This window comes from Vigna angularis, chromosome 8 (assembly GCF_016808095.1).
Source record: "Vigna angularis cultivar LongXiaoDou No.4 chromosome 8, ASM1680809v1, whole genome shotgun sequence".
NCBI classification, from domain to species: Eukaryota; Viridiplantae; Streptophyta; class Magnoliopsida; order Fabales; family Fabaceae; genus Vigna; species Vigna angularis.
The window spans coordinates 12,086,848-12,112,982 of NC_068977.1; the positions used below are offsets into that span (position 1 = coordinate 12,086,848).

The 26,135-nt window shown below is 33.1% G+C and overlaps 1 protein-coding gene and 1 long non-coding RNA gene across 2 annotated transcripts; one reads left to right on the top strand and one right to left on the bottom strand.

Moving 5' to 3' along the window:
- Positions 1–4,856: 4,856 nt before the first annotated feature.
- Positions 4,857–7,691, bottom strand: LOC128193639 (uncharacterized). Its single transcript, XR_008245036.1, has 2 exons — positions 7,551–7,691; positions 4,857–5,024 (listed from the first exon to the last, which is right to left on the bottom strand). It is a non-coding gene; the product is annotated as an uncharacterized LOC128193639 (long non-coding RNA).
- An 11,805-nt stretch (positions 7,692–19,496) lies between these two features.
- LOC108344812 (serine carboxypeptidase-like 26) lies at positions 19,497–22,753 on the top strand. Its single transcript, XM_017583312.2, has 9 exons — positions 19,497–19,903; positions 19,982–20,077; positions 20,210–20,302; positions 20,391–20,476; positions 20,582–20,845; positions 21,745–21,872; positions 21,948–22,043; positions 22,167–22,275; positions 22,416–22,753. Exons 1-9 carry the CDS (start codon positions 19,549–19,551, stop codon positions 22,650–22,652), a joined length of 1,464 nt encoding a protein of 487 aa, XP_017438801.1. The 5' UTR covers positions 19,497–19,548; the 3' UTR covers positions 22,653–22,753.
- The last annotated feature ends 3,382 nt before the right edge of the window (positions 22,754–26,135 follow it).

The window sequence follows — 26,135 nt, forward strand, 5'->3', positions numbered from 1 at the left end:
GTTTGGATGTCTCTGTGTTATGTCTTATTTGACTATTCAATAAAGAAAATCAAATTTTTAGATATTCAATCAAGTGGTATAAATTATTCGGATGTCATTGTGAACTTTGAACATTACTATGTAATATAGCCGAATAATTAAACTAATATAATCCTATAATAACACACGATTTTATGAATATTGTCACATAACAAGAGATTCTTACAACTAAATTATATATAAACAAAATAATATCGATCGTAATTATTTTGGGTCTTACAATCTCCCCAACCACAAAAATTTTCGTCCTCGAAAATTATGGTCATCCGGAGAATAGATACGGATAGGTTTTCCTAACATGATCTTCTAATTCCCAAGTCATCTCTCGTGTGCTCTCATTCCACAATACTTTCACTGTGCTGACGCTCTTTCCTCTGAGTTGTTTAGTTTGATGATCCAAAATTCGCACAGGTTTGACATCTAAAGATAAATCTCCTTTAACTTGAACGTCATCCATCTCCAGCACATGATCTGGTCTTGACACATACTTCCTCAACTGTGATACATGAAACACATTGTGTAGATTCGCTAATTGTGGAGGTAGTGCGATTTCATATGCTACTGCTCCAATCCTTTTAATGATCTCAAATGGTCCAAGAAACTTCGGGGACAATTTCTTTGACCTGATAGCTCTTCCTACGCCTGTCATCTGAGATACACGAAGGAACACATGGTCTCCTACTTCAAATTCAAGTGGTCTTCTTCTCTTATCTGCATAAGACTTCTGTCTGCTTTGAGTTGCACGCATCCTTTCTTGTATCAACTTAACTTTGTCTGTCGTTTGTTGTAACAACTCAGGACCTAGTGTAACTGCTTCTCCATCTTGATACCAACATAGAGGTGTCCTACATCTTCTCCCATACAAGGCTTCATATGGCGCCATCCCTATGCTGGAATGAAAACTGTTGTTGTAGGTGAATTCCACCAATGGTAGAATGTCGTTCCAATTTCCTAGATGATCCAACACACACGTCCTCAATAGATCTTCCAGAGATTGAATAGTTCTTTCAGATTGTCCATCTGTTTGTGGATGATATGCTGAACTCATCCTAAGCTTCGTACCCAAAGCCTCTTGTAATTTCTTCCAAAATCTTGACGTAAATCTTGGATCACGATCAGAAATGATATTGGATGGCACACCATGTAATCTTATTATTTCTCTAACATAAAGTTCTGCTAGCTTATCCAAGGACGACCTTTGGTTGATTGGTAAAAAGTGGGCGCACTTCGTCAACCTATCTACAATTACCCAAATGGAGTCATGGCCCTTTGTTGATCTTGGTAGATGAGTCACGAAATCCATTGAGATGCTATCCCATTTCCATCGAGGAATATATAACTGTTGTAGCATTCCCCCTGGTTTTTGGTGCTCAATCTTGGCCTTCTGACAAACTAAACATGATGATACATATTCTGCCACATCTTTCTTCATTCCGCTCCACCAAAAAGATTCTTTCAAATCCTTATACATCTTAGTCATACCTGGATGTATGCTAAGACGACTCTTATGTCCTTCTTCAAGAATTCTTTTCTTTATTTCCATCTTTGCTGGAACACATACTCTATTTTTGAAGCGAAGAATGTTATCTGTCCCCATGGAGAATTCCTTAGCTTGTTCTGAGCCCAACGATTCCAATATATGTTGCAAACTAGTATCTTCTTTCTGTTCTGCCTTGATTTCTTCCAAGAAGTCGTTCATGATCGATAAGTGACCAAACCAAATGTGATCTTGATTTAATTGCCAACCGAGATTCATATCTCTGAACTTTTCAATTAACTCCAACTCCTTTACCATCAAAGCTGATATCTGAATACGCTTCCGACTCAAGGCATCTGCTACTACATTTGCTTTTCCTGGATGGTATTGCAACTCAAAATCATAATCTTTCAAGTATTCCATCCATCTCCTCTGACGCATATTCAACTCCTTTTGATCAAAGAGGTACTTCAAACTCTTATGGTCGCTGAATACTTGAAAACGTGCTCCATAAAGGTAGTGTCTCCAAGACTTCAACGCGAACACTACTGCTGCTAACTCGATATCGTGTGTGGGATAATTTTTCTCATGCACTTTTAACTGCCTTGATGCATAAGCTATTGGTCTTCTTTCTTGCATTAACACACATCCAAGTCCTTGATATGAAGCATCACAGAACACTTCCAAGCTCTTAGTAGTATCTGGAATGGCTAGAACTGGAGCACTAGTCAACCTTCTCTTCATTTCCTCAAAACTTGCTTCACACTTGTCTGTCCATGAGAAAGGTTGGTCTTTACGAGTTAACTGAGTTAAAGGACCCACAATCTTGGAGAAACCTTCTACAAACCTCCGATAATAACCTGCTAGGCCCACAAAACTTCTAACTTCAGTCACAGTCTTTGGACGTTCCCATTTAAGCACTGCTTCAACCTTCGTTGGGTCCACAGAAATTCCTTGTGCTGAAATAACATGACCCAAAAATTGAACTTCGTCCAACCAGAACTCACACTTTGACAACTTCCCATACAATTGGTGCTCTCTCAAAATTTTCAATACTAGCCGCAAATGCTCTGCATGATCTTCTCGACTTTTGGAATATATGAGAATGTCATCAATAAATACAACGACAAACTTATCTAGGTAGGGTCGAAAAATCCGATTCATATAATCCATAAAAATTGCAGGAGCATTTGTAACTCCAAATGGCATCACTACATACTCATAGTGCCCATAGCGCGATCTAAAAGCGGTCTTCTGCACATCCTCAGACTTGACCAAAACTTGATGATAACCAGACCTCAAGTCAATTTTAGAGAATATACTTGCCCCTCGTAGTTGATCCAATAGGTCGTCAATCCTCGGCAATGGATACTTGTTCTTGATTGTCAGTTTGTTTAACTGTCGGTAGTCAACACACAACCTCGAACTTCCGTCTTTCTTTTTCACGAGTAACACTGGAGCTCCCCATGGTGATGCACTAGGTCTAATAAATTGTTTCTCTAACAGTTCCTCTATTTGTTTCTTTAGTTCTGCCAACTCTGCAGGAGCCATTCTGTAAGGAGCTATAGATACTGGTCCTGCACCGGGAATCAGGTCAATGGAGAACTCAACTTCTCTCCTTGGTGGTAGCCCAGGTATCTCATCTGGAAAAACATCCGCGTATTCTTCTACCACTGAAATACCCATCGTTTTTTGTTCAGAACCTTCTGTCTTCTCGTGAGCTACAACCACGAAACATGCAGCACCGCCCTTAAGATCCTTTAGAACTTCCTTAGTTGAAACAAGTTCCAAACCGTCTATTTCAGGAAAAATCAACTTGTGTTGTCCACAATCCATTAGGATGTGATTGGTGGACAACCAATCCATTCCTAATATGATATCAAAATCTCGTAAAGGCAACGATATCAAGTTCACTTTGAACTTGTGTTCTGCTACTATAATCGGACATCCGACACAGACTGAACTGGTCAAGATCTGGCCCGATGCTGGTGTAGAAACCACCAGAACATACCCAAGATCACTCACAGGTAAACATAATTCTTCCAAACATGAAGACGATATAAAGGAGTGCGTAGCTCCGGAATCAAACAAAACACGCACACATTTTCCAAACAAAAGACATGTGTCTAATATAAGGTTACCTAGCTTCGCTGCGTCTTCTCCAGTGATAGCAAAAACCCTTCCTGCTGCTTTGGGCTTTTCCTCAGAAGGACTGGGTTGTTGTGGTTCAATCTTTACAATATTTTCAGGGCAGTTGTAAGCAAAATGCCCTGGCTTATTGCAGTTAAAACATTTCTTCGCATCATTCTTTTTACCAGAGAGTTTTGGGCATTCTCTCCTGTAATGCGGACCCCCGCACTCATAACATTTCACAGATCCATAAATAGGTTGCTGAGGTTTCAGATACGGCTTCCTCAATTGTTCTCTAGCAGGAAACTTATCCTTTTGAACCTTCATAATTCGATTTGGATTGACCTCTATCTTTTCTAACTTCTTTGCTTTCTCTACCAAGGCTGGGAATTTCTTGATTTCTAGGGGCACGATCATCTTCATTAGTTCGTGCCTTAATCCTTGTTCAAATCGTTGGCATCTCCACTCTTCAGACATAGCTTGAGAGTAAAAACGAGACAGATACTCGAATCTGCTGATATAAGCTTGCACAGTCATTCCTCCTTGACGGAGATTCAAGAACTCTGTTTCCCTCTCGATCTTAGCACTGTTTGGAAAATACTTTTCTAGAAAACTTGTTTTAAAACTGCTCCAAGTGATGACTTCTCCATTGGTCTCCATCATTTGTTGCATACCATCCCACCAATATTCAGATTCATCTTCTAGTAAGAAGGATGCATAAGCTAGCTTCTCTTCCTCTGAGCACCTCATTACTCGAAAAATCTTCTCAAGTCCTCGAATCCAGGATTCTGCGCGATCTGGTGCAGCCTTTCCATCAAATTTCGGTGGGTTGTGCTTCAGAAAATCATTCAACCCCGAATGGTGTCTTGGTTCTTGAGTAGTATGTTGTCGATCCAATGCATCTACCATTCGATCAACAGCTCGGGAGAACTCATCAGCAGGGGGTGTTTGGTTATCAGTGTGAGACATGCTTTCTCTTTCTCTATTCATAACAAATTAAATACAATTTAGCACAAGTTTTCCAGAACTATAATATATAAGCTAATGAGTTCACTCCCCAAAATCCCCAAAACATTCTTGAAGATCTTTGCTCTGATACCAACAAATGTAACACCCCTTTTTAGAGTATTACAGTAATTTTTTTTTTTTTTTTAAAACAAAGCATTGATTCGCATTTGAAATCACAACACTTAATATTATTACACAATAATATCGTCAAAGTTTCAAGAGTATTTATTGAAGTACAAACTAAATATTAAAACTCTTGAAAATTACAAACCACACATTTCACAATTTAAAATACATGTTCTAAAATCCCATAGAGGTTTTCCCATCGCATCCTCGCACTAAACTTCTTCAACTTTACCTGAAACATCATCTACTCTCGTATAACGTTACGAGTTATACGATCATCGTAGACACATAAATAGGGTGAGCTAACCAATTACAAATAGATATACATTATAAATAAACTTATTTTCATAGCTTAAATATCAATAGTAACATTAAATGTTAACTCCTGATATTATATCGTATACAAATAAATGTACACAAGTCTCACTTCTTTTTCCATTCCTTACACATGAATAATAGACTTATTATCCTTCACACAAAGTTAATGGACACTGGCCCTTCACACGCAGCTATTGAACCTATCTCGGCTCTATCCTTCATATATCAACACCGGTTCCTCATATGAACCGCGGATAAGAGTTGTCCTTCACCCGCAACTTCGGACATATTTTCCTTGTTCTTCAAGGTCTTACGAATAAAAACCTTGGTGATTAACATCTATTCACCAAGCACAATACTCAGCACGAGAGAGAAACTTAAGGTAAGACATCCATATTCCCTCGTAAGAGGAAAATAACAGGACTCGAATCCTCCTATTGCCTTACTCAGGCAAAAAGGAAATTTCCTTTCTTTTAATTACCGAGAATAAGCATAAATCTTCCCCATATGAAACTAAATAATCATCCAAGACTATTTTAAATACCTTAAGAAACTATCCAAAATGACAATTCAAAATAAATACCAAAAATCTTGTTCAAGACTGTTTGTTGTAAATTCTGACCTTTGCTCAGTGTTTTACTCATAACTCTTTCTACAGAACTCTAAATGAGTTGATTCTTGTTTTGTTGGATTCTATATTCAAATATCTTTCATAGGACACAAAAATCGAAATTTTTGGATTTTAAGGTTAGCTGCAGTAAAATATTTAACATCAACATTTTAATTACGTTTTTCTGTAATTTCAGCAATGACCTTGGCTGACTATTTTGGTAATAACTCTATTTACATAACTCCAAATGAGATGATTCTTTTCAGTTTGGAATCTAGATTGAAAGAACTTTCATTGGACACCAAATTCATAATTTTTGGACCATTGTACTAACTGTAGTGAAATTTTCAAAATTGATGTTTCTCTAATCTTCTCAGGTGAGTTTACTTTCAATCTCTCTTTAGTTCAAGTTTCTAATTAAGATTGAACATATGGTTTACGTTACAGAATGAGTTAGCAACTCAATTCTATTTTTACTAATTGAATGAGTATTATACTCTACACTTAAGGACCCACATCTTTTGACAACTTACAAAATTTTCTACATTGAGAGATAAGGTTGGACATGTTTGATTAAAAAGGGAATTAAAAATTCATTCCCATGCCTATCTTCTTCTGAACATTTACGTAATGTTTGGTCATCCAAAGTTAGAAAGGTCAAATTTTAAAGAAAAACACAATCAAGTTTTATAAGGAAATAATTTAAAATTAAGATATGACTCATTGAAAAGGAGAGGATCAATAATTCAAAGGAAAACAATTTCCTTCACTTATTTTTTTTTTTTAAGCTTGCCGTGAGTATCCCACAACACCTCAATTACAGAGAGAAAAAGGAATTTGCAGCATACAACATATTGAGAATCAAGATCTCTTTCTTCTTTCACATTTTGAAGTCAACAACACTTCTATCAAGCTATATCATTCATTCAATATAATCTAGTTCACACTTTCAAAGTCAAGATGTGTATTTCAACCAAGTTCATGAGGTAAACTATAATTACATGTGAAGAAATTACACTATCATGCATGTTGAAGTAAAGAAAATGGTTTGGCTTCCCTACCTGTACATGTCTAAAACCTATAGTAAAAATTTCAAATCAATCTCACGGTTGATGGGATGAAACTCTTAATTTCTCCTTAGTTGGTCCAGGCATAAAACCATGCTGGAAAATTGGCTACTTCAAAATGCGAAATCTATATCTATTATTTTATAACTTTAATTGATAATCTAAACGGTCAAATTCAAAATCTATGTCTTAGGAACCTCATATCAAAATTTCAGATCCATCCGACGGTTAAATTGACAAGAATTTATGTTTTCCTGAGGGAACTTAGTAACAGAAAATAAGGTGATTATTAACTTATTCCATCATGCGAGACTTATTCCTTTAAATACAGGCCTCAAAATAACAATCCGAACGGTCAAGGCAAAATAATATATCTTATGGTCCATATATCAAAATTTAAGGTCGATCTAACGGTTCACTAGGTGGGAATGTAAGTTTTACCGTGGAGACTTAGTAGCAGAAATAAAGCAGTCATCAAATTGATCCAACATGCGGAAATTTAATTCTCTAACTACAGATGATAAAATAATAATCCGAACGGTCAAAGCAATTTAATATGTCTTATGTCCCATATATCAAATATTTAGCTACATCTAACGGTAAATGAAGTAGAATTGGACAGTTTACTGAGGTAACTCGAAAAATAGAAAACAATAGGAAACTAAGATTCACAAAAGTAGACAGCTAGCTATTGTTAATAAATTCCAATATGCTTAGATTCATGATCATGAAATATGAAATTGTAATATCTAAGAGATGGTTTAGCTGCCCCTACCTCTTTTCCAGCAAAGATCTTGAAATTTCAGAGTGTTCTAAGTCCCCAACTATTCTCCTTTCTTCTTCAACCAAGAAACCCTACTCACCCTCACGATTCTCTCTGATTTACTTAGTACTTTTGTTATGATTTCAGTGAAGAGGAGGATAGGTTTTTATGCTTGTCCTCAGCAGCCTACGATGTCGGATGGTTTCAAAAGAGGGAACCTATTGAAGTAGCTTCTTTATAGCCTCGAAGAAAATTTGATAATGAAGCCAAAAGACATTTCAATTCCTACGATGGAAAGTAGACTACCTACTGTGTGTGGGGAAAGGAGAAATTGTTTTGCATCAATAATGAAAGTTTATAAGTTTGGATGTCTCTGTGTTATGTCTTATTTGACTATTCAATAAAGAAAATCAAATTTTTAGATATTCAATCAAGTGGTATAAATTATTCGGATGTCATTGTGAACTTTGAACATTACTATGTAATATAGCCGAATAATTAAACTAATATAATCCTATAATAACACACGATTTTATGAATATTGTCACATAACAAGAGATTCTTACAACTAAATTATATATAAACAAAATAATATCGATCGTAATTATTTTGGGTCTTACAGTCACCTCGTGTGTAATTCCATGATTTTAGCAGTACTCCTCGAATGCATGTGAAGTGTATTCTCCTCCTCCATCAGTTCTGAAGACCCTTACCTGCTTTCCACTTTCTCTTTCTACACAGGTTTGAAATTTCTTGAACACTTCTAAAGCTTCACTCTTCATTTTGATGATGTATACCCATAGCATCCTACTGTATTCATCAACAAACGTGAGAAAGTACCTGTTTCAAGCTAATGAGGGCACACCGAACGATCCACACATGTCCGAGTGCACCACTTCTAAACATCCTTTTGATCTCATATGCACCTGTGACTAAAATGGTCTTCGAGTCTGTTTTCCTGTCAAACATGATTCACAAGCATTGTCAGGAATAAAGACGTTCGTTATACTTATCACCAAATCATTATCCCGAAGTTTCTGAAGATCCTTGAAGTTCAGGTGACCAAACCGTAGGTGCCATTTCCAGCTTTCTTCCTCCTTCACAGTAGTCAGACATCGAAGATTCGGTACTGCATCTAGGCTGACTTGGAACGTTCGATTTTTAGAGATCTTGCTAGTCAAGATCAACTTCTTGTTTTTGTCAACCAATTCCACTGGGTCATGATTACCCATGATCACCGTGTACCCTTTCTCTACCAATTGCCCAATACTAAGTAGATTACACTTCATTTCTGGTACCAGCAACACATTGGTGATGATCACATCTCCCACTCCTTCAACCTTCAGAGCACTATCATCTGCAAATTTCACTTTGCTTTTCCTTGTTTCATCAAGGTTTATTATCCAATCTTTATTACAGGTCATATGATTTCAACAACCAGAATAAAGGTACCAAGACTTAACCTGAGATCGTGCAGATTCAGAGGTGGTCGTTACCATTAACGTTAGCGGCTCTGAGTTTGAGTCTTCCTGGGCTAAATGTGCTTCTCTATTCTGAAACTTCTTCTTCTGCTTTCCTTTGCTGGAATAACATTCGTGCGCGTAATGTCCCAGTTTGTGACAATTAAAACATTCAATGTTCTTCTTGTCTTTCTTCTTCTCAAGTTTGCCTTTTTCCTCCACTGCATCAGATTTCTCATCTTGTTCATCGTCATTATGATTATTCTTCCGCTTCCATTTTGCAGATTTCCCCTACTAGTTCTTGAATTTCTTCTTGCCGTCATTTCTAGAATGGTGTATCTTCAGCGCTTAATCATCGTTCCGAATAGGATTTCTTTCCAACATTCTCAACTAATGTGCTTCTAATGAACTTTGAAGCTCTTCAATCTTCAGTTTTTCAAGATCTCTGGACTCCTCAATTGCTACCACTATGTAGTCAAATCTTTGAGGCAGTGATCTCATAATTTTCTCAATTACCATGAGATCACTGATGGCTTCACCACAACCTTTGATTTGGTTAGTAATCGATACAATTTTATTGAAATACTCGCTTACCTTTTCATTGTCATCCATTTGCATGAGTTCGTACTACCTTCTCAGCGTCTGCAATTTCACTTTCTTGATTTTTTTCACCTCCAGAATGACATCGCACCAGTATGTTCCAGGCTTCCCGTGCCGTCCCCTCATTCAAAGTGATTTGTTTTGGTAAAATTTGTTCAATTTTGTCATTTTCACTAACAGCGTCCAAATCGCTAATGACGTAAAGTCTACGAATGAGTTGTCATGCAGTAGAGTTCACAACGGTTGGCTCACATCATCATCTCGCCACGTCATCACCATCTTCCCCAAATCAGAAACCTTAAATTTTGTTGGCTTTTGTGATTTAATGGAAAGTGATTCACGCGTTTCGCTCCTTGCAGATGCTTTAGGATTTTGCAGGTTTCCATGGAGGAGGCACGATTTTACGAATTGGTGGTTCATCGCGAATTGGATTTTTGCGATTTGTGTTGATGATGGTGTGCGAAGAAGATATTGAAGGTTTCACGACCTATTGTGATGGAGGATCTTTGTTTCAATTTGGGGGTTGAACGCGAACTGCATGAGTTAGGGTTCTAGTTTGAAAATGTTTGTGACTGTTTCACGAACTAGGGTTAATGTTCGAAGGAGATTTGAGAATTCTGGGTTTCTACAAGTTCGATGGTTTTGTGTTTTTTTGGGTTTCACTTTGTAGGTTCTCATGAAGGTGGAGTTCTCAGTTGGCAATGCAAAAGATCAAGATAGTGAGATGTTGATGGTGGTTTTCACAGTGGTTGCACCAGGGGGGAGATGCAGGTGTGGCGGTGCATAGCGATTTGGGCTTGTGGTTTAGGTCTGATTCGTTGCAGTGGAGGGTTTCTTTTGCATATTGGGTTTCCTGATTGATTCATGGTGGCTTGCGTGATTGCTAACGGCGAAGCTCACGATGATCCGATGACATGGAAAAGATGGTGGTCTGAGTGTGGTGCACAACGACACGGTGGTGGAAGGAAAATTAGGGTTTCTAATTTGAGGAATATGGCAATGACGTGGCAAGATGATGATGATGTGAGCTAGCCAGTGTGAGCTAGCCACTATGAGCTCTACTTTGTAACAACTCATTCCATTTTTCTTACGTGGACTCTATGTCATTAGCGATTTAGATGTCATCAGTGAAAAGATTAAATTGAACAAATTTTACAAAAAAAAAGGACAACTTTGAATGCCAAAAAAACTCGATGACCACTTTGAACAAAAATTATGAATATAGGGACCAAGATAGGTATTAAGTCATAATTATATAACAACTCGCCCAAAACTTTCATAACTATGTGTCTCACAATACCATTCAATTTCATCATTGTTTCACACAACCATTCACAAAGTCTATTGTTTCAACAAAAAAAAAAAGTGCAATGAAAATTTCTAGAGAGTTATACATTTATGTATTGATAAGACCATTAGTGATCCCAAAATCAAAAAATGGTTTGTAATTCTCATACACAACTTACTTACAATTATTCACCACTAGAGCAATCACCTTTCTTGCTTCCCTGAAATTTTATAGATAAAGTCCACTTCACATCATTCTCTTATAGAGCTTTCCAAAAATATCACTTTCTCGATAACTTTCTTAACGAAATACACATGATACACTTTCCACCATCATAAGAGTTTTCCAACAAAATACATATATATCATTTCTCATTACTCTCTTAAAACATTGATGATATTCACTTCCAATATAATTACACATAATTCCCTTTTCCCCTGTTCACCTAAAGACTCACAAATTACGTTATCTTTTGTTAAATTACAAACAATCACGTATTACAAACAAATAAAATAAAATAAAGTAACACATGCGACTTTTAATTAAATTATATCAACTTTATCATATAAAGTATCTTCAACTTTCATATATATAATATATTATAATATCACCGTTAAATTTTTTTTATCCAAATATATTAATAATTTTTCATACTTTTTATAATGCTACTACGTACAGTTTTAACTTATATCATAAGCAATATATAAAATATATGTACTTAATAACTTCCACAACCAATAGCTAATATATATTATAATACCTTTGCATTTTATACACATAATATATATTATAAATAAAAATCGTACTTGCCCTATAAACATATTATGTATCTTTAGTATAACTTAGCTGCTGTTGCACATAAATAAAACACCACAAATTTATCTTAATGCCAAGACACAAAAACAAACATCACCAACCCCTTAAAACCTTTATTGTCATTTCTTATAGTATTAAAAAAACGTTATTATATTTATAAAAACAAAACTGCACTTTTGCTAACTACACATCAAAGAAAATTACAAAAATCCCGAAAAAGTAAGACAATATTTATATACTTCATACGTCGACAATGCATAACAATTTGGATCCAAATAAAAAACATTAAACGTGTCGTAAAACAAAATTCAAACTTTCTTTCACCCATAAATAAATACATTTTTATATTATGTTTCTCTATTTTTATTTTACCCTACAGACTCCAAAACAACACTATTCCAAAATATATAAATTTTCCCAAAGTTTTTACTAAAAAACCCTAATAATCATTTTAAGTTTGATTTCACGTTTATTATTTTTCTCTAAACTCAAATAAACAAACCCAAATTCATTAATCTTCCAAAATTAATTTTTGAAATTGTCAAACAAAAATGTCATTAATGAAAGTTGAACCTAATACCTCTTGTATGTTAGTCTAACTAAATTAGCTATACAATTTGTTTGATACTACACTCATTTTACAAAAGTAAATTTTTTAAAATCTTACAATTGAAAATGTAATTTTAAATCTAAAAATATATTTTGAATTATATAATCTAAGATACATTTTAAAAAATAACACATTTCAAAATATAAAATCCATATACTTATTTTCACATTTGAATTGAATATTGTAATGTGGTTAATTTGTGTTATACTATTCAACTTAGGTCACTTAGACTATGAGGACCCCTTTTAGATTTCTTCTAGTCATTCTTTTTCTTTCTTGAGTTGGTCCAACTTCTTTTGAAAGCACATCAAACACCATTATAGCCTCTCACCTTTCTTGAGTCATATGGCTTGAAAAAGATTATCTCGCCTATGTGACAAGGTTTTAGTAATCATTTGGGTTATACACCTAGGCAATGTCAAAGGTTTGAAGGTGGAAAGTCATGGAAGATTAAAGGTTAAAATATGAAAATAGTAAAGCATGAAGTGCATAAGGAATGAAGTACCTAAAAACACTAGAAGGGAGGGGGTTAAATAGTGTTATTGGAAAACTTTTTCGCAACCAATCTGATATAACACTTTCTTCGAGTATAAATATTTTGCATAAACTGTTCAAATGCTCGACTTTGAAATTAGTTTAAACGATAAATTCTTTTTAATATTCAGAATGTTTACTGTAATATTTTAATATAACTTTCCTTTTATTGAATAATCGTTAATATAGGAAGCTTTTGTATTTGAAACGAAAATATTACTACTGGTTTTTATAAGTGAAGCATTAAAAGAGAATAAAATAATAAGTACACAAATATTTTTATACTAGTTCACTCCAACTAAGCTACGTCTAGTTTCCTCTGACCTTAGAGAGTTCCACTATAATTTACAACAAGATTACAATTGAGTTTTCACCACTCTTTGTATCCCTAGAAAATTTTGGTATCAACCTGATACGCTGCCTAGTTGAGTTTCACTCACTCCTGATTGTGCAGTATTCTTCATCACTCCTGGTATCCCTAGACGCTCTTGGTATCCACGTGATATAGTGTCTAATTGAGTTTCACCCACTCTTGGTTTCCACTAGACAATCCTAGTATCAACCTAATATGGTGCCTAGTAATCTTTAACTCACCTAAGTTAAACAACAAGTGTTTTAATTCTCTTCAGAATTTGCAATCAAACTAATTGCTTACAAGTCGTTAGACGAATATTCACACATAGAGGATATATGTTCAATACAATACTGCCACAAACTTTATATGTGTTTCTCTCTTTTCTTTCTACTTTTAAATAGTAAGCTGATAATATAATGAAGTTTGAGAGTGTTCCTCGACTTTTTAGTTTTCTCTTCTCATATATTCTCTTTTTTGATTTTGAGCTCTTCTATGCTTTTCTTTGAATGATATTTTTCTCTTCTCTTCATAGGATGTATTCTTTGAATGATATTATTTTCGTAAGTTATCCTTTTGATTCTTTCTTCGAATCATCTTTTATTTAAAGGTTCCTTAAAAGATATTTGTTACAATGAGCTCTTTCCTTGAATCTTGTGTCTTCTTTGTCTTGTCGTGTGAAGCAACCATTGGTTAAAGTTAACTTGTTAGAGTACGCTTGTTTTTTCAGTTCTTTGGTAGAAGTAGGTTGTACTATTTTTCTAGCATGACTTCTGATGGAGAGAAAATTCTGTAAATTTTTTCTTGTCTCTAACGTCTATTTTTGATATATTTTTAGTAGAGCATGTGGATGCACGTTGTAGGTTATTTGTACAAATTATAGATTGTATAATCTGTAATAAAATTTGAATATTTGAATAGTCAATTTGAACCTAACTACATTCGAGATTATACATTCTTGGCCTTAAGTTCCTCCGCATGAAGAAAACATTAATCTCAATATGCTTGGTGTGATTATGAAAAACAAGATTGTATGCAATTGAAAGAGTATTCTAATTGTCACACAAAAGAGCATAGTCGTGTAGAAAATGTGTGAACACATAAATCATGTTAATCATCTTTATATTTTATTTTTATGTTTAAGTAAGTATACTTTGAGGTTTTTTAAGTATTATTATTTGTTTTTATATGTAAGAATGATAACATGGATTGATATGTTCCGTTTTGACTCTTCCTATATTTGACCCAAAAAAAGGAATGAGTTTGTCTACTTTAAATAATATGATTTCATTCTAAAATTTTGAAAAAAATTGTGATAGTTTAATCTACCCACCTTTTGAACTCATTCCTATATTTTTTTTTTCTTGATACAAATTGTTTGGAGGCACATACACAAAAATACGTATGTACTCTTCATGAAATAATAAACAATTAATATTCTCACATGTGACCCTTATATACATTTATAAAAAAAATTGAGAGATTCTCCTATGCATTTATAAAGAAAAATTAAAATTAAATAAAACTAAACTACATCACAATAATAATAATAATAATAATAAAAGTAATATCTTAAATTACTTTTACTTCTATTTTTATACCTTTCCAAAATCTTGATATTGAGACCTGAACAACTAAACCTCCTCTTATATTTTTATCCAACGAATCGTTCACATGCTTCAAATTATCTTTTATTGGAACTTGTATTTTACGGGTGTTTCATACGGTTGACACTTTTATAAACCAACCACATTGGTTTTCACATTATTCTCCAACATGAAACATTCTCACATTCATTTATTTTATTTTATTTTCTGATAACTATTATACTAATATCTACCAAAAATAATATGTGAAAACAAGAGTCTTAAATACTTATTACTATAAGTAATTGTGGATACTATAACTTCTACTTGATTGTATTATAACACAGTTGAATATACATATTAAAATTGAAGCCCATCACTAATGTGCTTGTTGTGTTTGAAGTGAATTTGTTTCGCTGTATCATGTGGTTTTCATGTTGTGTTCCTTATGATAGGGCTTCGAAACAAATTGTTTGGGTGAGAGAAAAAAGAGATAAAAGAAACGAATAAATTTATGAAAATATGCAGCATGTTCGATGTACTCTCATGATAATATGGTAAACAACACTATCATACATGACTCTTATATACATTTATAAAGAAAAAACGAAATTAAATAAAACTAAATTACATAATAATAATAAAAATAATATCTTAAATTATTTTTACTTTTATTTTTATTATTATCTTTTCAAATTTTAATATTAAGTCATGAACAACCAAGTCTCCTATAATACTATTCTTCTAGGACTCTTAATTTAATTTGTTAGGAAGTTTCTCCACTAGAAATCTTATTTTACAAATTAGTTATTAAGTTTGAATTAGGCTTAAAGTTAATTTTTTAACACGATATCAAAATTTATCTTAACGAAGATTTATATTTATTGAATGTATCATTCCGATTTTGTTTGAGTTGAATTACACTTAAAATCCATTACTTAAAACAACACATTATTCTCTTTGACAAATAACCACCACATACTTCAAGTTATTTATTTTGTTTGTTAAACGTATTATTTCAATATCGTATAGATCGATCGGTTTACAGAACTCAGTCGGTCAACCATGGAGAAAGACAACTTTGGGAATCCCAAAACAAGATCGCCAACCAACTTTTTAGTCGTTCGATTTTTTACACATTAAAGATTCTACAATTTGATTAACAAAGTAAGAAAATTCCTATAAGATATTGGACCGTGATTGGACCAATCTTAATCAAAAACCTACTTTGAAACCTATAAATACATATGTAAGGTAAAGATGTAGGTGATTGCATTTTTTGAGCATTTAAGTAACCGATTGGTATAACTAAAAACTGACCTAAGTGTTGGAGTGCCTTTTGATGTACACGTAGGATAAGGTATTGCAAAATACATTGCTTTTTTGTGGACGAACGTTATTATTTTAACGTTATGAGATCTTCCGCAAGTCTCGTGCTTCATTGTTTCCAACGTTTTATTTCTTTGTTCGCAACGTTCTTATTTATTAAAAAAATCTTTTTCTCAAAAGATATTTGGCAAATATTTGGATCTTTTGGATCATGGGTCTGGTTTCCCAGCTCTATAAATAGAGCACTTTATTCATTCCAAAATACATCATCAGAAAGCATTCTTCTCCATTCTCTCTTCTCTTGGTTTCATTCTTTCTCTTTTCTTCTTTTCCTAAAAATATTTTGGGTATATTTTATTCTCTTTTTAGAGATCCCTGCTAGTTCTGAAATCCTCAAAAATTCTGAGAAGTTCATGTTGTATCCTTGAAGCTTGTGCAATACACCGTAGATAAGTCCTTAAGGACAGTGATCTACACACATCAGGAAATCCTTTGTTTGTGATCTTTATTCTTTTATTGTCAGCTTTTACAACAATCTTAAGGACTTATGGCTCACATCAACAACTCAATCTTGGAGGATCAAAACTTTGTTTCTAGAATTCATACGGTATTTGTGAAACCATTTCCGGACGTGTCAAAAGTTAAGATCTTTTCTAGACAGAACTTTCGGAGGCTAGCAAGATGCTAGAAACAACGATGACTTCTTATCGCATTTGTAGGGACCACGGATGAGGATGAAGAAGAGAGAGACGAGGCGACAACTTAGAGTTTGTTGGAGTTATGATGATGAACCTTAATTTTCATGTGTCATGCCTTTGTAATTTTTGAGGAAAGGTGGAGAAGATTTTCTCTTCGGAGAAAGAAAAAAGAAATAAGAAGATGAGGTACTTGAGTAATTTTTCGTATACTTTACCTACAAATTAGAGAAGTACAATGAGGTATTTTCTCGTTTACCAATCTAAAATATTTTTTGGGGTGTAGGTAATTTTATTTAATTACTTGAAGAAATAGGTTTGACTTTTCACCAAATGATATTACTCTAAATCTAGAAGTAGAGAATATGTCATTATATATTTTTATATATGAACAACATGCTAATGATTAACACATGCAATCAGATAGTCTCTAAAAACTAAGGTTTCTAGGACCAAATTTTGAAATGAAAGAAACGGGTGAAGCCAATGTAATTTTAGGTGTTAGAATCATAAGGAAGAGAGATAGTATATATCCCAAGAACAAATACATTGAGAAACTTCTTAAGAAGTTTGGGTATTTTGATTTCAAACCCGTGAGTACCCCTTATGATGCTAACTCTAAATTAATGAAAAATATAGGAGAATCATTATCTCAACCTCAGTATGCCCAGATAATCAGAAGCTTACTGCACTTGATGAGCTTTTCTAGACCTGATATTGCTTATGCAGTAGGTAGACTTAGTAGGTACACTCAATGTCCAAATCAAGAACATCAGGATGCACTTTCCAGGCTTATGAGATACTAAAGAGGTTCAATGGATTATGTCATTGAATAGAGTGGATTTCCCGTTGTACTAGAAGGGTATGCTAACTAAATCTCTGATTCAGATGAGACCAAATTCACTAGTGGTTATGTATTCACACTTGGGGGTGGTGTGATTACATGGAGATCAGCTAGACAAACAATTATTGCAAGATCAACAATGAAATATGAGTTTGTCGCTCTTGAGATGGCTAGTAGTGAGACTGAGTGGTTGAAAAACTTTTTAGCAAACATTCCACTAAGAATGGAACCAACCCCATCGGTGTCAATACATTGTGATTGTCAATCGGCAATAGTTATAGCTAAAAACAAGAATTACAATGAAAAGAATAAATATATCCAATTGAGACACAATTTGGTAAAGTAGTTGCTAAAGAGTGGAACTATTTCCATTGACTATGTGAAGTTAGAACGGAATCTAGCAGATCCTCTGACAAAACCCTTGGGAAGAAATATAATCTTAGAAACATCGAGGAGAATAAGACTTAAGTCATTGACAAACAAACAAGCGATGGTAACCCAACCTTTGTGATTGGAGATCCCATGAATAAGGTTCATATGGGTAAAAACAAATCACTTGTTAGTTTTGATAGCACTAATTTGATTTTAAATTAAATATGTACATTCCTATGGTGTGTGTGAAAGTGCTAGAGACTGCATTATTGAGAGGTTAAACTTTGTAATTAATCAAAGTTTTTAATGATCTTCATATCCCTTACGGCTGATGTATGATTTGCGGCATACACTTGATGAAGTCACCTATCTGAGTGTCAAGTGGGGCCGCTTGTATGAGATCTTGGCATGATCTTTAGAGCACTCATGAAAATCGGGCACGCGCATGGCTTAGTAAGCGCATCACAACGATAACATCAAGGATTATGGGGGTGTAATGTGATTGATAAACCTCTAACACACTCAAGTGTCTTTGGTTCATATAGTTTGCTATACCAACTACATTGTGTGTTAAGTTTCTTGATCTAGGACTGGTTCATATAGCTTGCTATACCAGCTCTGATGCGTTACATCTTGTAAAACTCATAATAATTTCTTTTCTCTTTCGTTTGTATATATATTTTGCAATATGTGGGAGGTTGGTGTACAAGTAGGATAAGGGATTGCAAAATACCTTTCATTTTTTTGTGGATGGACGTTATTATTTTAACGTTGTGAGATCTTCCACAAGTCTCGTGCTTCACTATTGCCAACGTTTTATTTCTTTGTTTGCAACGTTCTTATTTATTAAAAAAGTCTTTTTCTCAAAAGATATTTGGCAGATATTTGGATCTTTAGGATCATGAGCCTGGTTCCCCAAGTCTATAGAACACTTCATTCACTCCAAAATACATGATCACAAACCATTCTTCTTTCATTCTCTCTTCTCTTGGTTTCATTCTTTCTCTTTTCTTATTTTCCTAAAAATATTCTGGGTTTATTTTATTCTCTTTTTAGAGATCCTTACTAGTTCTGAAATCCTCAAAAATTTTGAAAAGTTCTTGTTGTATCTTGGGGAACTTGTGTAATACATCGCGGATAAGTCTTTAAGGACAGTAGTTTACACGCCTCAGGAAATCCTTTGTTAGTAATCTTTATTTTTTTATTATCAGCTTTTGCAACACCTTTAACATGTACTCACCTGCTCATATATAGACTTTATAGGAAATGATTCGATAAGACATGCAAAGAATAAAGATAAACTAAACTAAATGAAGTAGTTTAAAGTGTGAAGATATAATTTTTTTCACCCTACCAAACTTAAAAGTCCCTTTTCTTACAAAAATGAATCATCCTCTTAGATAAATAACCACCACATGTTATTTGTTTTATTATCATTTATTGGAACTTGTATTTAGTGTTCCAGACTTTTGAGACTTTTATAAACCAATCCACACTCGTTCTCACATTATTCTCCAAGGAATCATGAAGCATTCCGAATTCCATGCTGTTTTGCTTTTGTCCATCTTTGTGGGAATCGGCTTAGCTTATCCCACAGAGGATCAGTTAAGGGATAGGATTACCAAGCTGCCAGGACAGCCAGAGAACGTGCTTCTTTCTCAGTACTCGGGCTATGTGACTGTGAACGAGGAAGCTGGAAGAGCTTTGTTTTATTGGCTGGTAGAGACAGAAGCTAGTAGTTCAAAGCCACTTGTTTTGTGGCTTAATGGTGGCCCTGGATGTTCCTCTATTGCTTACGGAGCAGCTGAAGAAATTGGTCCTTTTCGAATCAATCCTGATGGCAAATCACTTTACTCCAATCCTTATGCTTGGAACAAATGTAAGGCAGTGTTTTTCTCTTTCTCGATTTTTGATCTTTTCCTAGAATATGTTTTAATTTTCGTTTCTCTTCCTGCAGTGGCAAATATACTCTTCCTCGATTCTCCTGCTGGTGTTGGATTTTCATATTCCAACACCACATCAGATCTGTATACAGCAGGTGACCAGAAAACAGGTATGCAGTTGCATCGTTTGCGAAAATGCCTGCTTGCCGATGGAGGATAACTGATTCATTTTATGTTTTGCCTGTTTTGTTCGTGTTGAAAGTTCTTACCCAACTACAAATAAAGTTAATTTAAATTTGCAGCTGAAGATGCATATACGTTCCTTGTTAATTGGCTTGAAAGGTTTCCTCAGTACAAGCACAGAGATTTCTACATTGCCGGAGAAAGTTATGCAGGTCCTCTTTCATGACTAAAATACTAGTTTTCCTCCTAAGAATTTTCCTTCCAGAACTGTTAACTGAAAGCTTTACAAACTCATTTCAGGTCACTATGTTCCTCAGTTGTCTCAAGTCATTTATCGCAAAAATAAAGGAATCGAGAACCCAGATATAAATTTCAAGGGGTTTATGGTAAGCTGTAGCATTCATGATCTATGACAATGAAATATGAAACACTGCTTTAAGAAATCTTGAAAATCTTCAATTGGGTGTGGTTTTTTCTGTGATCACTGTTAGGTTGGAAATGCTGTGATAGATGATTACCATGACTACATTGGAACATTTGAGTACTGGTGGGTCAATGGTTTGATTTCAGATGACACATATAAACTGCTGAGAATTGTGTGTGAGTTTGATTCTTCTCAGCATCCACCAGAGAAATGTGCGGAAGCTTTTGAACTTGCAAGTCTTGAGCAGGGAAACATTGATCCATATAGCATTTATACTCCTGTGTGCAATGCTACAGCTGCAACACTCAAACCCCATTTAAGGGGTCGCTTAGTAAGTATCAAAATAAGTATTCCAGGACAAAATAAATACAATGGTTTCTTCCTTATGAAAATCTTTGTTTAAATAAATCTGTATAAATTTATATAATAACATAACATGTTATTTTAATTTCGAAAAAGAAAAGTAATATAGTTTTAGAGACACCATTTTTATTGCAAGAATTTTTATATAATTTCTTCATGATATAATTGTTTCACGTGATTTTTTTTTAAGATTTTTTAAAAATTTTATTCGAATAAGAAATTTTATAAGACAAATATTTTAATTAAAAATGATAGTAGAATCTAATGTTTATATATTATAAATGACCAAAGCTTCGGAAATTATTAAGGTGGACCAGAAGATCTACAATTTTGTTGAAATATCTGGAGCTAGCATTAATGGAAGAAGCTTGTGGACCTATGAAGCATGCTTTTGAGTAGAAAATGACAAAATAGGAAAAGGAAGTGGAAGTGAGTAGTTTGAAACAATAAAAACGTGTGAAAAAAAAACAACTATGATCGAGACTCATGTTATAAAAAAATGATAGTAATAATTATTAATAATCATAAACAATAATAAAATAATATTATAGTAAAGAATGTCTCTTTTTTTTTCATTTCTCTTTAAATAAATAATTTTCATTATTCTATTTATCTTTCCTTGCTATTTATCATAAAAGAAAGACAGGAAACATTATCTAGTATTTTATTAGTAAGAATATTCACGCATTTTTTATTCTAAAATAAATAGTAATTTAAAAGAATAAAATAATTATTATAGTTTATTAAAAAATAAATTTAAATTAATAATTAATTAACAGATAAAAATTAAAATATAATGTTTTGCGATTAATTTAAATTATATTTGATTATTTATATTTGATTGTTTTGAGATTAATTTTAATTCAGGGAAGACTGTATGGAGCATACGATCCTTGCACTGCGACGTATTCTGAGGTGTATTTCAATCGTCCAGAAGTTCAGAAGGCTCTTCATGCGAACGTAACTGGGATTCCTTATTCATGGACAGGATGCAAGTATGTTATATAATTTTCATCATAATTTATAATTGGAAAATTATTTCTATATTGACTTAATTCTTTTCTTAACAGTGATATTGTTGGGAACAATTGGGGTGATTCTCCGCTTTCTATGCTTCCAATATACCAAGAAATTCTTGATGCTGGCCTCAGGATATGGGTCTACAGGTATCCTTAAAAAACCTGTCATTTCTGTTATTAAGTTATTTTAATGCTTTTTTTCAGTCAAACACACGTACAAATACATACATAGTACATCATGGTTTATGTGTTTGAAATTACTATCTGTAGTGGAGACACTGATTCGGTGGTGCCTGTAACTGCGAGTCGGTATTCAATTGCTTCATTGAACCTACCTACCATCATCAACTGGTACCCTTGGAATGATAATGATGGCCAGGTTTGTGCTACCTATCATCATAAATTGCTACCATTCTTTATTTTTAATGAATTAGAACACTATTATATGATATTTTCTCAAATTTATAATAAAAATAATCTTTTGTGATAATTTGTAATGCAATCCTATTATCTCTCAAGGTTGGTGGGTGGAGTCAAGTTTACAAGGGACTTACATTTGTTGCAGTAAGAGGTGCAGGGCATGAGGTTCCACTTCATAGACCTCGTCAAGCTTTTACCCTTTTCAAATCATTCCTCCAGAACAAAAACCTGCCATTTTCAACTCTTACCTCTCAATCACTCAACCATAAACTTAGATCAGTTAGGCCCAAAAGAAAGATCACTATGCCATCTTCCATGCACCACTTTCCTAGTTAGACTTCTCTATTTCCTACTATGTAATCAAATAATCCTACCAAGGAGATCACTACAAGTGTATGATCATCATTAATTAATAAAATTATAAGATCATACTACTATTCACTTTGTCATTATTGCAAATTCATTGAGTTTAAAAAGTTAGATTCATTTGTTATTGGAAGTTCCGTCGACTAAAGATATAATATATAAGTGGGATGCAAACCTCACATACAAACCGGTTTTATGGGTTGAGTTAACCTTAAATTTATTTTTTAATATTTGAAATAAACAAAGAATAATTTTAAATATAGAAAAAAACATTAAGAATTAGAAAATATTGAAAGGCTATGTTTTTATAATGATAAAAAAATTTCTAGGATTAGAGATTTAGATATTTGATTTCCTTATTGTACTATAGATGATTAGTGAAAATATATGTATTATACGCATGTGTTCATTTTTTTTTATTGTGGTAAAAATTTATTAAATTATAGAATATTTTATTACAAATAATTATAAAATAAATAAGTTGTATATTTTTTTATTATATAATTAGTTTTTTATTATAAATAATTATTTGAATTAAAAAAATGTACTTATTAAAAAGATAAAATTAGAAAATAATTGTTTTAGTATCGGTAATTATTTGAATTTCAAAAAGTGGTTAAAGATAAATTTGGAAAGAAAAATGTGTGCAACCCTCTTCACAAGGTTTTAAACTGTGCATGTTGTCATGTACTGAAAACACAATTAAACTATCGGATTTATTTTTCTAAAATACATTACAAACCAATTTTGACACCTTGGAAGGAAAATTCACTAAAGTGAGAATTTAAGTTTCTAAAACATTACTCAACGTTAACAGGATTTAACTTTCAGGAATAACGATGTATTCCTCACAAAACAATATTCGGAAATAAATCTCTCACCTTTCTACGTATTCTGGATGAAATTTTCTGAAATCATATTTTTGGATTTTTATTTTTATTGTTTCTATTTGATCTAATAAATATATTGAAGAGTATAATTTAACAAGGTTAGTTAACTCTTCTCATTTTGAAATGGTCAAAATCTATGTTTATTGACACAATATCAACGTATCATAATTAATCTAGACAATTTGATATTATGTTTATTATTCATAATAAGATATAATTATGTTATTATTAATTATTCTGTTAATTATATATTTGAGGTAAGTAGTATTTCAATTATCCATGACCCATGTAAATCTTATAAATACAAGTGTTATTTTTTAAGGAATACTCAATCAATATCTCATACTCATATTTATAAAAGATTTAAACTTTCTTAATTTGAGTGTCAAAAATTTTTTTACTAGTGAATCTCCCTCTTGGTCACTAGAAACAATCAAGTCACCATTAAAATCTTGCCACCTATTTACAAATTTATGCTCAAAATTCCAATATTTACAAATTTATGCTCAAAATTCCGATAAGATCATCGATGAATATAAAATCATCATTTCAACAAAAATCTCAACTAAAATCACCATGCCCCGCTGTTCAAATTGACCATCATCATACCTTTGTTGCTGACTAGCACGTCAAAAACACAGGAAATAAATGTTGTTCCATCAACCTGCGAGACAATGCAACCACTGTCTCTTTCGTATTTCGTAGAGACAACATTCAAATAAAACCTATAAGGGTAAAAATGACATTTGAAATAGTGTGGGTGTGTAGGAAGGAAATGTAGGAAGAAAAAGTCTAATTTCTATTTCAAACTAAAGTGTATAATGGGCCTAAGTCCAATTGGAAATGAAACTAGTTTTCTTTTGTAAATTATGAATTAAAATTTTTCATGGTCTTGTTACGAAGATAACACTAGTGGAAAGTGTCATAAGCATTCCCACTAAGGTTCGTTTTGGAGTTAATTTCTTTTTGTAGCTCTATAATTTTATTAGGCACTCCATTAGATAGTGACAAGACTAAATTACCCTTCATGGCATATATATTGATATCTTATCCTTTTCTCTTCTTTTCCACTCATTTTTTACATCGTTGTTACTTCTTCTTTTGCTTATTCTAGGATATTAGAAACAAATTGATTTTTTAATCAAATAAAAAAAAGGAGGGAAATTGGTTTTGAAACATTTTTTAATTTTCTTTCTTTAAGTTTTTTTAAAAATACTTCCTATGTGACAAACGGAGTATAATTAGATTAGGAATTAGTTTTGTTACAATATTGGATTATAACAAAGAGAAGAAAAAAATTGCACAAAAAGATTTATGTTAGATCAAATCAAATAATCTTACATCTCAACCAGTCAATCTTAGAATTATTGTTCCACTATCTTCAACAATTAATCAACTCTTGAACACATTCAAGAAGATATAAGCCTAATAAATGTTGACAAAAGAAAAAGATGAACATCTTGCTTCAATAAAGAGTTTTGATGATGATGATGACTTATAGAGAAGTGTTGAAGATTTAAAAAATGTTTGGATTCAAGAAATACATTGAAAACTTAATAATTAAGTTGTTAAAGTCTTGTAATTTGTGTATTTTATTTAAATTAATTGACCAAGAGTCAATTGGTATAACCCAAACAGCAAAACACTTTTTAAAAGTTTTATTTTTTACAAAAACATTTGTGATAATCGATTATCACTAATGATACTTGATTATCACAATTAATTCTAGATTTTTCTAAAATCTTGTAGAATAATCAATTACATTTATGATAAACAGTGGCAGTTGCGAATGGATTCTTCAGTTTCAGATCTAATTTTCAAAATATGAGTCTATAAATATTTAACTTAAACCTAGTTTCAAGATAACTTTTTACTTAAAGGTTTAAAAGTTTTGTGCTAGAGAAACTCTTAGTGTTTGTGAAAAGGGGGCTTTAAAAAACCTAGTATAGGTAGAGCGAGAACTTTCACTGAGTGTGTCTTAAGTGATTGAGTGTTGTTGTTGTTGTTAAGAAAAATGTTCATCTTTTGTGTGTCAAAGGATGTGTGGTTGAGAAAGTCCCAGAAAGAAGTGCTTATGCTTGAATACACTCAGAGTTTCCTCATTGGTTCATATATCAAGTATGTATATGTTTCCTATAATTAAAGAAAGAATTGTTAGTACACTTCATGTAAATTATGTTTCTGGCATCTTTGTAGGGTTATAACCAACCATTAAGTCCCTGATAATGCTAAATTTTACCATATTTTAAGCATCATTTTAGTAGCAAAATCAACCCCTATCTAACTTATAACTTGTTAATTCCTCTTCTTTTGTCTTGTTTTCTATATAATTGTGTTTTTGGCTACTTTGATGTACTTTCATCAATAATCCCTTATTTTGTAGCTAAAAATGAGCTTGGAAGAGTCTCCAACAATGTATAGAACTGGACCAAGAAATTAGCACGAAGAAACGCCATCAGCAGCGCAAGAACGCTCGTCCCAGAAGAGCGGACGCTCGTCCAGAAGGCAGAAGAGCGGACGCTCGTCCAGAAGGCAGAAGAGCGGACGCTCGTCCAAAGTGGAA

What these genes read in the sequence shown, in the direction of transcription:
- LOC108344812 (XM_017583312.2), top strand. Translation starts at nt 19,549, where the DNA reads ATGAAGCATTCCGAATTCCATGCTGTTTTGCTTTTGTCCATCTTTGTG. An exon ending in TCCTTATGCTTGGAACAAAT is followed by an intron (nt 19,904 to 19,981) that starts GTAAGGCAGTGT and finishes CTCTTCCTGCAG; the next exon opens with TGGCAAATATACTCTTCCTC. An exon ending in AGCAGGTGACCAGAAAACAG is followed by an intron (nt 20,078 to 20,209) that starts GTATGCAGTTGC and finishes TTAAATTTGCAG; the next exon opens with CTGAAGATGCATATACGTTC.